Genomic DNA, 16462 nt, shown 5'->3' on the forward strand with positions numbered 1-16462 from the left:
AACAGAGGAAAAAAGGTATGGAAGAGGATTGATGCATGATAGCATTCTCCATAAGGATTTTTGCATGTTTAACAGAAACCTGTGAACCAAATATATAGTATGATTGATGTTTTTAACATTCGGCATTCTAAGATCAAGTTCAAAATCCTCTTACTCATTTGAAGTTAATCACTTCATTGTTTCATACTCATTTCCTTAGGTTCAACATCAGGTTCATGGGTCACCCAACTATGGATTTGCACTTTAGAAAAGTATTCCTTTTTAAATAAAGCATTTATTCATTTTCATATATATCTAGAAGCGGTATCTTTTCTATTTAAAAATGACTGAGAATGTATTTTAATTATTCTTTAGTGTCCTTTCATTGCCAAAGTCTGTATGAAAATTAAGGGTTCCTCTGTATGGTTGTGACGATACCTGTGTACATTGTTGTTGGTCACTTTTAAGCATTGGGTGATTGTTAATAGATTCTGTCTTTTCTTCCTCCTAGAGTAAGACCTGGTTGTTGATACAGCAAAAACTGCAGACCTTTTTTTTTTTGTTGTTCAATTAAGATGGGCATGTGCATTTTGTAGACAAGATTTCATACATGTGAAATTCCTTTCTTAAAGATAGCAATAAATATGGTTTTCCTGGTGAAATTCTTTTATCATGTTTTCAATTGAGTTCATTTAATTTCTCCAAAATCAACTTGATTTTTAACAAGCATTACAGCCATGTGCTAGAAATATAATCCAAAGGCTGGCCACCACCACTATTTGCATTGCATCATGATCTCTCATACAATGTAATGATCTTATTATTTCTTGGTCTTCTAGTCATTTTGCTTGATAGTGCATGTGTTGAGAATAAGTACTCTGCCATATGCTGTCAGCAGCATTACATTTTTTTTTCCAGCTGCATTACACGATTTTTTATATTTTACTTGATAATTTTGTAAAAGCTAAATGATAGTTTGGTATTTGCATTTCATTCTGGTAGAGGCTCTTGAAAACCCTTTTTATAATTTGACGTATGGGTCACAATGATTCACAGATTGCACCTTATTTAATGACATTATTTCTTAACTTTGACAGGTTTTAATTAACAACATTGAGGAATATGCACCTATAGTTTATACTCCAACTGTTGGGCTTGTTTGCCAAAACTATAGTGGTTTATTCAGAAGACCAAGGGGAATGTATTTTAGTGCTGCAGATCGAGGGGAAATGATGTCAATGGTTTATAATTGGCCAGCTGAGCAGGTAATTATTACTTGTAAATGATGCGATTGGTAATTATTTATTTGAATGATGGAACTTTAGTAGCTGTTGCTGGTTGATTTCTGTGCCAGTGCCTTCTGCATTATGTGTGCAAAGTGCATTCTAAATTTTTTGGAATGGAACTCTTCATCTTAGAAAGCTTTATACAGTTTTGGCATATGATATTACTTGTTATTCTACAGATTAGAGCAGGATCAGATTTTACTGTAGTGTTAACTTGATTTTACTTTGGTTAGTCCTTTACGGTGCTTTCCAAATATTGCACCTCTTAGCACTTTTAAGTATGATACCTAATATTCTACATTGGGACATTTGACCTGGTGATCCTCTTGAGAAGGCTTTTTTTTTCCACAATGAGTTTCATATTTGCAATTAAGGCTTAGTTATTCTGTATAGCTATTTGTTTACAGAGTGTACTGAGTTTTTTATTTTTATTTTTTATCAAAGTTAATTCCTGAGATTTTGCTCTCCAGTTTCCTTAGAGTTGAGGTTGTATGTTACATTTTATCACTGCCTAACTTGGCTCAAGGTTATTTGATCAAGTTTTTAATTTTTTAATTTTTTATTTTATTATATATATTTGTCAATGGTATTTTGTTCTGTGCAACTAGGGCAGGAGTCTTTAACAAAACTATTTTAATAAATTAATGAAATAAAAAAAAATTTAAAAGAAAAGGGAAAAAGATGGATAAGGGTCTACTTCCTCCTGGAAACTCAACAATAATATACTTTTCTTTGATGCTTTATTTCATTTTGGAAGACTTATTTATTGACTCCCAAATAACAAAAAGATAAAATCTCCTAATAGATAGGGAATTAACTAGCCAAAAAAATAGCTGATCAATCAAACCTAAATCATTCATATTTCTTCTTGAACAACTATATAATTGACTTATAAAATAACACTAAATTAAATCTGCTCACACTTTGGGTAAATGATTATGACTTTTATCTGCATGCAACATTATTATAGATGAAAAAAAATTTCCCTCTAAAAGTCACCCTTGTTCTCAAGGACTAAATTCTCATAGCTTTGGAAAGTCTTCAACCCATACCCTTTCTAGCCACTTCATGGCAACCATCTTTGTTTTCTTCCTTGAACTGACATCCTTTCTCATTGCAATAAGCAAATTTTGGGGGAAAAGAAGTTACTGGCATGTGTGCACAACAATGTTCATAAAAAATGAAAGTAAAATCTTTTTCTTTTTCATCGAACCTTAACTTCCATCACAACCTTATTGATTTGGAATTTGAGGATCTTGAAAAACTCATATCCTCAGTCACTCTTGTGCAATTGTCTCAATCTGTTGTAGATATAAGATCTTGGTCTTTATACTTTTCAAGTTTATTCTCAGTAAAGTCATCCTTTTTGGCCTTGTCCAGTTTATCAAATCCAGTTCCTTTTTCTACAGTCAAAATTTTATGGATTTTAAAAGCCTCATCTAAGGTCAAGGCCTTTTCTTGGTTAGTGGCACCAAGAAGGTAAACGCCAATGACATGCTATAATTAAGAAGACCTTACAAATTACTTAGTTCTGATTAATGCATTCTATGCATGAGGAGTGGAGAATGGATCAACCATTTCTTCATACATTCCCCGTTAATAGTGGGGCTTGGGCACAAGCTATTTAGTCTAGCTAGGATGGATTGGGTTCTGCTCAAGAGTTGTGTGACATGGTGACCATTTTATACAGAGTTTGGGGAGTTCCATAAGAGGTAAGACCCTTTAGCAAATCACTTGTCTCACAGTGTCTTGGATTGTGTGGCAAGAGAGAAATGTTAAGATCTTTGAGGAAAAGTGGAGAATGAAAGAGATGTTATGGGATCTAATTCAGTTCTATTCCTCTTTTTGAGCCTCTTGTACCAACAACTTTAAAGGCATTCAACTCAATGTTATCTAACTTAGTTGGCATTCAACTTGTAAATCAAAAGTGTTGGACAACAATGGGAGGAGATTAGTCAAGAAATGAGGAGACGTCAACTATGTATATCCTTAAATGGAATAAACCTTCGTGTATAGTTCTCCTTGTATGGTGGAGGGGTTTAGTCATGCTTTGATTGGTGTCTTGTATTTGTGGGGAAGATCCCTCATCTTCCCACGTACTTTTTATTGCAATTAACATATCTTTAGTTTTTGATTAAAAAAAAAGGTAAAAGATTATGGAAATTGAGATCCATAATCATGACAACATTTTTATGAATAAAATAAAATAAAGCAATGAGTGTGCATGTTGTGCATGCAAACCTTTTACAAAAAGGTAAATAAAATGTCATTGTGTTGTGTTATAATTGAATGAAAAACAAAAGAAGAGGAGAAAAAGAAAAAGAAAAAGAAGGAAGAGATATGTTTTAAAGGGGTTTATGCTTTGATTTGTGGGTTAGTGTTAGATTATGATTTTGAGAAGAAAAATGTGGATTAAGGTTCTTGAGAAGATGAAGGATATTTGAGCACTTTTAAAAATTCTAGTGCTTATGTCATCATTTTCTATTTATTAGCTTAAGTTTGTACAAAGGAAGGTCATCTGGTCAATGCAAACCTCAAGGGATGGGAGTGTAATCTTTGAAATCATACGTATGGTTAAAGCAAACATAGGGGAAGGGAGTGTGATTTGTCCTTAATTTTATTGTTTTGACATTTTTGGTGCAATGACTTAATTACTCTCATTGCTTTTTGGCTTTGATTGGGCATCTAGTCTATTAAAATGCCTTATCTAATATAGTTTGCAATCTTTTGGTTTTGTGTCTTGCAGAATACACAAACATGATTTCCAGCTCAAGTTATAAAGTATTGACAAATTATTTTTCATTTTAGGTTGATATGATTGTTGTGACTGATGGAAGCAGAATATTGGGTCTTGGAGATCTTGGAGTTCAGGGCATTGGGATTGCAATTGGGAAGCTGGATTTATATGTTGCCGCTGCTGGAATAAATCCTCAAAGAGTATCTTCCTGCTTTACATGTCACTTGTTCTTGTCTAAGTATTTTAGATGAATATGACTAGAAACCATGTTCTGAATTTTGGCTAGACTGCCCCTCTAAAATTTCAATCCTTGTACTAAAATGCAGATTATGTAGGCATGTTTTTATTTTGTGAAACCTGTTTCTTGAATCTCTCAATAGTTGAAGTGAACTCTGAAAGTGGAATGGACTCAAGTTCAGGTAGATACTGAAAAAAAAAAGTACTATGACAATAGGATATCATATAGATCTCCTCATGGATAAGCTGATTCTAATAGAAATTGGTTGATTCCATGGTAATGTTATGTGGTTTATTTTCTGTTTAGTTTTGCTAAAATGTTTCTTTTAATTATTTTCTCATAAGTTCTCTTTTGAAGAACTTTGGTATTGATCTCAGAGCGTATCATGGTCCTCAGCTTTCAATGTAAATATTTTTAATTGTAATGGTTGAAAAATACCTTTTATTGATACTTGGGAGTGTCTAATTCATGGCTACATAGATTTCCACATCCACTCAATGAGAAGGAAAGGAGATCTTGATATCCAAAATTGGTAGGTGCATGTCAATCTGTTCTAGCATAAGAATGTCAAGCAATTTGGCTTTAGATGTATTTAGCAGTTGCATATATTTTTTTTTGATTGGAAACGCCACAAAGATATATTAATATAAAAAGAAGTACAAGAAGAAGGATGAGAAATCCTCCCACCAAAGACAACTAAAATACAGGAAAAAACACAAAAACAAACGAACTCCCACTAAGGACCAATCCCTAAGGAGAACACACCGCTATCCAATCCAACTGAATCACATTAAGGGGGGTCCCCTTAAATGCCTTGGAACAGAAAGCCCAAAGGGAAGCAAGGAAAGCTATAGAGTCCCAAAGGGACTCTGAATTCCTTGCTTTATCCTCGAAAATCCTTGCGTTTCTTTCCCACCACACAACCCGAATTAGAGCTATGCTCGCAGCTTGCCACAAGACTACCCCTCTCTTAGAATTACCGAAGCCTTGAAATTTGATGGACATCATGTCATATATGCTCCTTGGAGAAACCCAATCCATCTTAGCTAACTGAAATAACCTGTGCCACAACCCAATCGTCAAGGAACAATGCAGAAAAAGGTGATCTGCTGATTCCCCGTGCTTCATGCACAGGATACAAATATCAGGACTAAGGGCCTTGTAGGGTCTTCTCACTTGCAACATGTCATTAGTATTCACCTTCTTGTGTGCCACTAACCAGACAAAGGACTTCACTTTGAAAGGAACTTGAGACTTCCACACGAACTTTGAAGGAAAGTTCTGAGGAGATCCAGAAGATTGAGATAATGCTAGAAAAAAGGATTTGACTGAAAAAAGCCCTGAAGAGGATAATGGCCATAATCTAGCATCTGGGACCGAAGGAGAGAGATACAAATCATCAAGAGAGCGCATGAGGCCTTCTAAGTCCTCAATCTCAGAATCTGACAGGTTACGGCGGAAATTCAAATTCCACAAGAAAGGCCGAGATGGACCGAGAATTGAAGAAATAGAAATGTTTTTATCCACAACTACTCTAAATAGTCTTGGATATTGGGTTCCCAAAGGTTGGTCCCCCCGCCACAAATCTTCCCAGAACCGAATTCTTTCCCCGTTTCCTACCACGAACCGAGTAATCAAAGAAAACCCCTGAAAGACTTGAGCAATAGCCTTCCAAGGACAGCGATGTGACCATCTGACTAGAGTGTTAGCATCCCAACCATTAGAGTGTGCACCATAAATGCTTAAAATGACCTGATGCCAAAGAGCTGAACCCTCTCTAGGGTACCTCCATAACCATTTCCCTAGAAGAGCGAGATTCCTCCAAGAAATATTCCCCAAACCCAAACCCCCTATTGTCTTCGGTTTGCACACCACATCCCACCTCACTAAATGATCCCTTTTGCCTTCCCCAACCCCTGACCATAAAAAATCCCTTTGCAACCTCTCGATTTTTGCAGCCACTGAAGCGGGAATTTTGAATAAAGAAAGGAAGTAACTTGGCAACTGGGTAAGACAAGATTGGATAAGAGTTATCCTCCCCCCGAAGGATAAGTAGGCCTTTTGCCACCCATCTAATCTACTTGAGATTCTCTCAATCACTGGATCCCAAAAGCCATGCGCCTTAGGGTTCCCGCCCAAGGGAGACCCAGATAAAGAATAGGCCATCCAGACGCCTTACAATCGAGCATCTCAGCCAATCTTGAAAGATGAACCTGATCAAGATTGATGCCATAAATACTACTCTTGTTAAGATTGACCTTGAGCCCAGAAATGTGCCCAAACACTAACAAAAGACTCTTCAGAGTCTGCAACTCTTCCTCCCTTGAGTTAGAAAAGAATATGGTGTCATCAGCAAATTGCAAATGGGACACCCTAGTTCTATTCCTACCCACCCTGAAACCCTCCATCAAATTTCTTTCCTCAGCTCTCATAAGCATCCTACTCAGTACATCTGCGACTAAAGTAAACAAAAAAGGGGATAAAGGGTCGCCTTGTCTCAATCCTCTTGATGCCTTAACCCACCCTTTAGCACTACCATTCACCAAGATTGCATAAGATACCGAAGATAAGCATCCATTCATCCATTTCCTCCATCTAGGACTGAACCCCTTCTTTTCTAACACGTGATCCAAAAAATCCCACTTCACGTGATCGTATGCCTTTTCGAAGTCTATTTTGAATACGACACCTTCCTCCCTTGACCTTCTTCTCTCATCCACTATCTCATTCGCTATAAGAACCGCGTCCAATATTTGCCTCCCTTGAACAAAAGCGCCTTGAGTATAGTGGATGGTCTCATGTAAAACCCCTCTTAGACGCCCTGAGAGCACTTTGGCTATTATCTTGTAGAGACTAGTAATCAAACTAATGGGTCTAAAGTCTGATATTCTCTTTGACAGACTCTTTTTGGGTATTAGAACAATGAAAGAGGCATTAGTGCTTTGATTGATAATTCCACTCCTATGAAATTCCGCGAACACTCTCACCAAATCCTCCTTAATCACATCCCAACACTCTTGGAATACGGCAATAGTAAAGCCATCTGGCCCCGGAGCCTTGTCCCTATCCAACTGAAAAATGGCCTTATAAATCTCTTCTTCAGTGAAAGGGGAGTCTAACCTTAGCGCACTCTCATTCGAGATAGGGGACCAATCTAATCCTTCAACACCCCAAGACTTTCCTGTAGGATTTGTGTAAAGCTTTTCAAAGTACTGTAAGATCTCCTCTGTGATACTCTCGGCGTTCTTCAGCACTAAGCCCCTCTCATCCTCCAACTCCTTGATGTATTTCCTATTCCGCCTGCCATTAGCCACTTTATGATAAAACTTAGAATTGCAATCCCCTTCCTTGACCCATTTCACTTTGGCTTTTTGTCTCCAATGAATTTCCTCCCTCAATATTAATTCCTCTAGCTCCCCTTTTCTTGAGGCTTTTTGGCTTAACAAATCAGGATTGAGACCCCCTTCCTGCTCAATGGCATCAAAGTTAGCTAAATCATTGAGAATACTTTTTTTCTTTTCTCTAAGCTCTCCAAAAGAAAACTTATTCCACTCCTTCAATTTAGCTTTAACATATTGAAGTCTCCTCATGAACTTATGACCTTCCCATCCGTTTCCTTGAAACCCACTCCACCAATCTTTAAAGTTCTCCTTGAATTTAGAGTGTTGTAACCACATATTCTCAAACCTAAAAGGTGTTGGCCCCCACATAAACGGGTTGGTATCCAAAACAATTGGCCAATGATCCGATGTCCTTCTGATTAAGGCTTCTTGAAGGCCTTGGGGGAAGAGCATCCCCCACTCATTTGAGTAGAGAAAACGGTCCAATCTCTTACACACGGGAGACTCTTGCATATTCGACCAAGTGAATGAAGCATTCCGAAGAGGCGGGTCAAGCAACTCACATTCTCTAATAAAACTATCAAAGTCCCTCATGCTTGGAGTTAGGCTAGAACCCCCATTTTTTCTGAGCTTCTCCTAATGACATTAAAATCACCGCCCACACACCATAGCGGGTAAGTTAATCCATATATGTCAAAAAGTTCCACCCAAAAATCCTTCCTAAGTGAGGGACTATTTGGACCATAAACAGCAGAAATCCAAAGAGGTCCACATTCGTCCAAAGAGAACTTGACTGAGACCGAGAAAGATCCTATTACCACCTCCTCTCTACACAGCTTTTTTGAATCCCAGATGATCAAAATCCCACCTGATGCCCCAGACGCCGGAAGAGCGACCCAATCCTTATTTCTGATCGTCCAGACACTTCCCACAAACTTTCTATCACACTTCTCCTTCTTTGTTTCCTGAATCATCACAACATCCGGATTCTCTGACCTAAGAAAATCTTTAACCATCCTACGCTTATTCCTAGAACCCAAACCCCTCACGTTCCAGCTTATGATTTTCATGGGAAAACACGAAGACCCTATCCTTCCGAGCCAAAACCAACAAGTCTCAATAACCTGTGGGGCCTCTATTCTTCCTCCTAGAATACACCTTAATGTCAAGAGAACATAATACCTCTCGCACTTTGGCCATTTTCCCGGGGGACAGGCCATCAATAAGGAAATCCGAATCCTCCTTATGCGACCTGACAATAGATTCCTTAGGGGTACAACACTCGGTCATCTGGTTAGATAAAGCACACTGGTTCTCCACCTCAACGCGGTCAGGGATGTCACCAGATTTTAAACAGTCAACACCACCTTTTTCATAAAAAAAATTTGAGATGCCTTGATTTCCGTAGGAGACTGAGGAAGAGGGACTGAATTGGGAAGAAGAGGACCAGAGGGATTCATCAATGGAGAATCCGGACTACAGAAAGGAAGAGAAGGAGACTCGGGTGGCTGAGAAGAAAAGGGCTGACATACCTCCAAGATTTTGGCTCCCGGAATTTCACAAATCCCCTCAAAGTTTGGTCCTTTACCTCTGGTTATTGACTTAGACGGTGAAACCATGTCTGAATAGCCACGAGGATCAGACCCCACTCGTCCCATTAGCCCTCGGTTGACTTCCACGCAGCTCGCCGAGGTGTCCTCCTTCGAAATATTGCCAGTCAGAGGACATCTGGAGAGAGGATTCACTATGATTCCTCGCTCCATCTGAAACCCATCCCAAACTCCTCTTCCATGATGCGGTCTTTACTTGACGACGACGATCCCCGTATGATAATAGGCTCACTGCGACACTGAGCTCCCTGTCGTCGATCGGCGCTTGGAGGGAAGAGGATAGACCACGTCTTCTTTGAGATTGCCGACTCTTCCTCCTGCGTAGCATCTCTCGTGTGAACCGCGGGGGCTTTCCCCTTCCTCGCTTCGATCTCTTCCCTTCGCGACGAGACTTCCATATCAGAGGACTTCATTCCTCCTAAGATTTGGCCCAAACCCGATGGGCCTTTACACTTACAGCCCACGGTGTTGTCTGAAGATGGCCTAGGGTTGGGAAGAGACTGGGCCTTTAGCTCAACGGCCCGACCTTCTTCTCCAAATAAAGCCTCGGCGCCGGCCCTTGCATCATCTAGACTGAACTTCGCGATCGCCTTTGTAGGAGAAGCATCTCGCTGGGGAGAAAGGGACGACGTCGATGCAGACTGATGGGCTTGAGGTTTTGGGCCACCTTGAAGCCCACTAAGCCTCATCCCACTTTGGGCCCTAACCTTGTGGGCTTTAGAGGAGGACTCATTCTCAGGCCCAATAAAATCAGCTGGACCCGATCTGCTCCATCCTCCTCCTATCTCCCCTTTCTCTGCCAAACGCATCCTTGATTGCCGATGACGTGCCCGGGGAAGACTCCTCTTTCTGTAGCACTCGATGTCCCTAACATTGCCTCGTAGCCTTTCTGCAACTTTTGGCAACTGAGAGACGCAACCACCCACTCTCACCCACTCGTTCCTGCTACGGTTGATTTCAGACGTGACAGCGTCGGCATCGTCGTCTTCTCCGATGACTGAAACTGCTACTGTATAGGACCATTCTCCATCTTCCACCTCAAGCATCGCTGGTAACACGACGTTTGGAAGCATCTCCACCCACAGCTTCACCCTCGTCAAGTCCACCAACTTCAAAGTTTCCTTTGCCACCTTCGTTACTCTCCCCCATTGCTTCAAAATGAACTTCAACTGGATTTCATCCCACAAATGGAAAGGGAGACCTTTCAGAACTATCCAGCCCCTCCTGAACTTTCCTTGAACCACCATATTTTCCTTAGGCGACCATTTCCTTAGCAGAATCGTTCTTCCTTTCACTAAAAGTCTTCCCTGATCGTGAACCCTTTCCGCTCTCCTTGTTGAACTCACAAAGAAACATCCTTTAAAAGCGGAAATGGGGTTAATGGACACCATTCCTTTCATCCCCATCATCCTCGCAATGGCTCTTCCTTCGTGAGTCCAGTCTTGGACTTTTTCTTGGCTTTCACATATTACAGCTCTGGCCCATATTCCAGTTGACCACGTACCTCCAGTCCTCAAACCAGCCTCTGCCACCACTTCTGCATATGACCGTCCTCCTCTGAAAGTGTCCCCATTCATCTGAATATCACCATTCTTCTCCTTCGAAGCTCCTCCGTCTCGTTCATAATACTCTTGCACTGATAGAATTGCCTTCCTAAGATCTTCCCATCCTTTCCCATTGACGCCCTCGGGGACGACAAGAAAGAGAGGTTTCCTTTTGTAACAAATTCTGTAATTCTCATGAACCGCCCTCTGTTATTGAAGCATATCTCCATCAAGAGGGTCTTAGTCTTGCCCCTGATCTTTCGTACAAAACCCCTGGAAGCCTCCACCTCCACAGCTTTCTTCAAATGCTCCATCAGCCAATCCAACTCCTCCATGTCAAATCCTATTGAAACTACGAAACCTCGGCTCCTCTCTGTTACCGATACCCACGTTCCACCATTCGAACCTTCAAACTCTACCTGAAAAGATTTTTTCTCCACGATAATCCTTTCAGCTTTGCACTTCATTCTCATCGATGTTTTTTTTCAAACAACACCACTCTTAGGAGAGACTTTTGGCAAGAGCTATTGGATCTTTTTTGTTTGACTTTAGCAGTTGCATATATTAACAGAAATTAGTGACTGTTGAGCAAGAGATGTATATTTTTCTTGAATAATAAGTGAAAAAGAAAGTTAACAGTTACTGCTCATCAATAATTGCTATTCATGTGGTCTTATTCTGTTCAGTGGGACGGGTTTTGGAAAATCATTCTTACTAGATCTTGCCTTTTAATGTGGTTGGGGGGTGGGGTGTTGAGTAGGGTTTCATAACACTTTATTATGTTGGTCTTTTGTTTTTGTTCTTTTCTTTTTCAAAATACATTTCTTCACTCTAGGATAGAATATGTTTATATATAACTTTTAGAAGAATATATACTCCTGGGATATGGAATTCTAATTATCATGTTGGCTCTTCCTTCTGTAAATTCTTATTGCAAGTTGGTGTCATTCTTTGTTAGTTTTCTTATTCTGTCTTCTTGTATTCCTTGATCTGTAGGGTTTAATCTATGATCAAATGTTGTGTACCACCAAGTTTTTCTATATTCCAGTTTCTCTTGGGTAGTTGTTGATGCTTTGTGTGTTTTTTCTTTTTCTTCTCAATAGGTGCTTCCTGTCATGATTGACGTTGGAACAAACAATGAGAAGCTTCTCAAGGACCCCTTGTGTAAGAATCTCTGTCCACTATATTGGAGATGTTGTAAAAGACACCACCAACAAATTGTTCAATTATATCTTTTTAATAAATAAACACCTCTTTTCTTGTTATTTATCATTTACTAATATAAAAAGTGACTGTCATTATTTAATTGTTTACTTGTCAAAAAAAAAAAAGACTGCTATTCATGTTCTGTCAAAGAAACCACATAATACTCAAAGTTGCATAAACTACCAATGTTTATGAGTCAGGGTATTGGAAAACTAGTTTGGTTTCATGCAAGTAAGATCAACCACAGAAGCTCTTTACCACTTTGGAAACTGATTGGGAGATTTAGGGAGGAGAAAAAAGATGTCATGTCCTATGAAAAGGGTAAATAAATAAGAAGAGAGAGATGTTACTTGATTTTTGTTCACTAAGAAAAAGAATATGACAGGGTTGAGTTCCTTGAGAGTCAATAGGGTGGACTTTAGAAAGAAAAGGGATATTCAGTAGTCAGTAGATGTGTTGATATGGTAGAAGCTGTATTATGGAGCAGCAGCTAATGTGACTGTTTATAAGGTTCATTGCTGGTATTGTACCTAGGGAATCCTAGGATTTCTAAAACAAACTTGAATTGAACTTTGGAATAAACAGGAATTTACCCTTTTTTCTGCCCCTAGATCTTAACAAGTAACTAAAAGGATTTCCACACATCTCACCATCTTCCTTTGTAAGACTCCCTAGCCTCAGCACTTCCGATCCTCGATGCATCATATTATTCCTTGTTGTCTTTGTGTCCCTAGATAGATGATAGATTCATTTGATTTGCTACTGCTAATTGATCTGTTTTCCAAAAATGGAAAAGCAAAATCAGAAACAAGCAAGATAATCTATGTATTATTTTGTGCCAGATTTGGGATTGCAAGAACATCGTCTTGATGGTGATGAGTACCTTGCTGTTATTGATGAATTCATGGAGGCTGTGTTTACACGTTGGCCACATGTGATTGTACAGGTAATGCTAAATTGTTAGATATGCCTGCTATCAGATAGCAGCTCAAATGCATCGGTCAACTCACTGTTCCTTGGAGATTCTGTGCAGTTTGAAGATTTCCAAAGCAAGTGGGCCTTTAAGTTATTGCAGCGTTATAGAAGTACCTACAGAATGTTTAACGATGATGTACAGGTGAATTTCTTTTATTGCTACTCGTAAGAGATTCTTATTAATTTTGGGGTGTACTGTAATTGATTTTCTATAGAAACTCATCTTGTATTTAGAACCTTCTATCTATTTTAGCTGAAGAATTGGGTTTCACGGGAATAATTTTCTTTCATTGAGATTATTCTTTTATAGAGTTTACAACATATACAAATCCTTCAAATTAGGAAACTAAATCACTGATTAAAAGGAAAGAATAACTCCTAACAGTTGCTTTCCTAAAAACACAAAGATTGAAAACTAATAAATAACTCCTAATAATTACTTTCCTAAAAATACAAAGATTGACAACTAATAAGTAATTTACAGCTTTACAAAGTTATTTCTTTCCATATCAGTTTCGGTTTTCCAACACTCCCCTTCAAGCTGGCTTAAAGATATCTTCCATAGCCAGCTTGCCAACTAGAAAATCGAATTGCCTCTTGTGTAGTCCTTTAGTGAAAACATCGGCCACTTGTTTCTCAGTAGGGATATAGGTCATACAGACCAATCCGTTGTCTATCTTCTCTTTAATGAAATGCTTGACAACTTCCACAGGTTTGGTGCGGTCATGGAGAACCGGATTGTGAGCTACTGAAATTGTTGCCTTGTTGTCACAATACAACTTCATAGGAGATGAACCTGTCATCTTTTAACTCTTCCAATAATCTTCTTATCTACATAATCTCACAAATACCATGAGCTACAGCTCTAAACTCAGCCTCAACACTACTTCTAGCAATCACGTTCTGTTTTTTACTTCGCCACGTAACCAAGTTGCCACCTACAAATGAACAGTACCCAGAGGTGGACCTACGATCCACTATGCTTCCAGTCCAGTCTGCATCGGTGTAGGTTTCAATTTGTAGGTGTCCTCGTGACTTGAACAGAAGACCTCTACCTGGTGTCCCCTTTAGATACCTTAGAATCCTGTAAACAGCTTCAAAATGCTCTGGTCCAGGCGCATGCATAAACTGACTAACCATACTCACTGAGAATGCTATGTCAGGGTGTGTATGGGATAGGTAAATCAATCTCCCAACAAGTCTCTGATAACGATCTCGGTCCTTCACATTCTTGGCTTTTGCAGGTTGTAGTTTTACATTTAGCTCTATAGGTGTTTCAGCAGGCTTACATCCTAACATACCTGTCTCATCAAGAAGATCAAGAACATACTTCCATTGATTTACAAAGATACCTTCTTTGGACCTAGCAAACTCCATCCCAAGAAAGTATTTTAATGCCCCCAGGTCCTTAATCTCAAATTCCTCAGCAAGTTTCCCCTTCAGCTTCTCTAGTTCATTGCAATCATCCCCAGTTAACACAATATCGTCAACATACACAATTAAGATGACTACTTTATCTTCATTTGAATGTTTGTAGAACATCGTGTGATCAACTTGACTTTGAGTATATCCATAATGCTTTATTACTTTGCCAAAGCACTCAAACCAAGCTCTAGGCGACTGCTTAAGTCCGTATAAGGACTTCTTCAATTTGCACACTTTCCCAACTCCAAAACTTTCTTCAAAACCTGGTGGAGGACTCATGATCACTTCCTCCTTTAGGTCTCCATTAAGAAAGACATTTTTAACATCTAATTGGTGTAAGGGCTAATTGGAATTTACTGCAAGGGACAACAAAACTCTAATCGAGTTTATTTTAGCTACGGGGGCGAAAGTCTCTTGGTAGTCTATCCCATAGGTTTGAGTAAAACCCTTTGCCACAAGTCTGGCTTTGTATCTCTCAACACTTCCATCTGCTTTACTCTTTATTGTAAACACCCATTTGCACCCTACAACTTTTTTTTCCTTTGGTAAATCTACAACCTCCCAAGTGCCATTCTTTTTTAAGGCATTCATTTCCTCAAACACTGCCAATTTCCAACTCGGTTCATCTAGTGCTTCTTGAATATTTCTAGGTACCACAAGTTTTGAAATATTTGTAGTGAATGCTCTATAGTTGTCAGAAAGGTTACTATAGGAGATATATTTGGCAATGGGTTGTTTAGTGCAAGCTCGGGTTCCCTTTCTAAGAGCAATAGGGAGATCAAGGTCAAGGTCCTATGCAGGAACAATTGGGGCTAATCCTAAACTGGGTTCGGGTGCAGATATTTTTGGACTTGGACCAAAGTGTGATGGTAAACTTAGACCAGTAACAGAAGAAGAAGAAACATGTATATGAGTAGGAATAGAAGGAGGGTTACCTGAGACATTTAGAGAGCCATTGCCCAGGGCTTTTGGTTGACCATGTGCTGGGATGATCGGCTGGTCTTTACTTCTTCCAGGGACTTTTTTCCTTGAATAAACCACAGGCTCAAGATTGTTTCTATTTTTTTCATTCGTAGTATTTCTTCTTCTGACAAACCAATTTCAGATTTGGATTTAGGAGGCTTAGTTTCCTTATTTTCTTTTTCAAGAGAGATATCAAGAATTACACTAGGCAAAGGTTTAACAATTTTCCAAAAATTTGGTTCCACTAATTTCTCCCTCTGAAGTAAATTTTTGGTAAAATATGGGACATTTTCCATAAAGGAAACATCTATAGTTGTGTAAAAATGTTTTGTAAGGGGATTAAAACATTTGTAGCCCTTTTTATTAGGAGTATATCCTACAAAAATACATTTTTCTGCTCTTGGGTCTAACTTAGATCTTGACCTTTTTGGAATGTGTACATATGTAGTGCAACCAAATATTTTCAAGGGTAATTCAGAATTAATTCGAGATTCTAGAAATACCTTTTTCAAGCACTCCAAAGGAGTGGTATACTGCAAAATTTTTGTAGGCATCCCCCCATAAGTATTTTGGAATATTCATGTAAAACATCATAGCCCCGTGCTACTTCTAACAAGTGTTTATTTTTACGTTCAGCTATTCCATTCTGTTCAGGGGTATCAGAACACGAGGATTGATGTAAAATTCCTTTCTCGTTTGAAAAGGTTTCCAAAACTTTATTAAAGTACCCAGTCCCATTATCAGATCTCAAAATACTGATTTTTGTTTGAAATTGGTTTTCAATCATTCTATAAAATTCTTTAAAAATCCTTTCGACTTCAGATTTTTCCCTCATTAAATATACCCAACAAAGACGTGTATGGTCGTCTATAAAGGTCACAAACCATTTTTTTCCTGAAATTGTGGTTACTTTTGAAGGTCCCCAAACATCACTGTGAAAAAGATAAAATGGTTTTGATGCATAGTAGGGTTTTGGAATGTAAGTTTTTCGTTGGCTCTTTGCCAATAAACAACTTTCACATTGAAATGATAAAGGATCAACCTTTTGAAATAACAATGGAAATAAATGTTTTAACTAAGAGAAACTAGGATGACCTAATCTGCAATGCCAAACCATTATTTGATCATGAACAGAAAGAGAACTAATACTACTTAGTC

The 16462-nt window shown here is 38.8% G+C and overlaps 1 protein-coding gene across 1 annotated transcript in view; it reads left to right on the plus strand.

Moving 5' to 3' along the window:
- Positions 1-16462, plus strand: part of LOC117932479 (NAD-dependent malic enzyme 62 kDa isoform, mitochondrial) — a 76869-nt gene that overhangs the window by 10219 nt on the left and 50188 nt on the right. Inside the window, exons 4-8 of the mRNA XM_034853744.1 lie at positions 1077-1244; positions 4074-4202; positions 11839-11899; positions 12784-12887; positions 12975-13058. Coding sequence (XP_034709635.1) covers positions 1077-1244; positions 4074-4202; positions 11839-11899; positions 12784-12887; positions 12975-13058 — 546 coding nt within the window. The remainder of the gene's footprint in view (positions 1-1076; positions 1245-4073; positions 4203-11838; positions 11900-12783; positions 12888-12974; positions 13059-16462) is intronic.

This window comes from Vitis riparia, chromosome 15 (genome assembly GCF_004353265.1).
Source record: "Vitis riparia cultivar Riparia Gloire de Montpellier isolate 1030 chromosome 15, EGFV_Vit.rip_1.0, whole genome shotgun sequence".
NCBI lineage: Eukaryota > Viridiplantae > Streptophyta > Magnoliopsida > Vitales > Vitaceae > Vitis > Vitis riparia.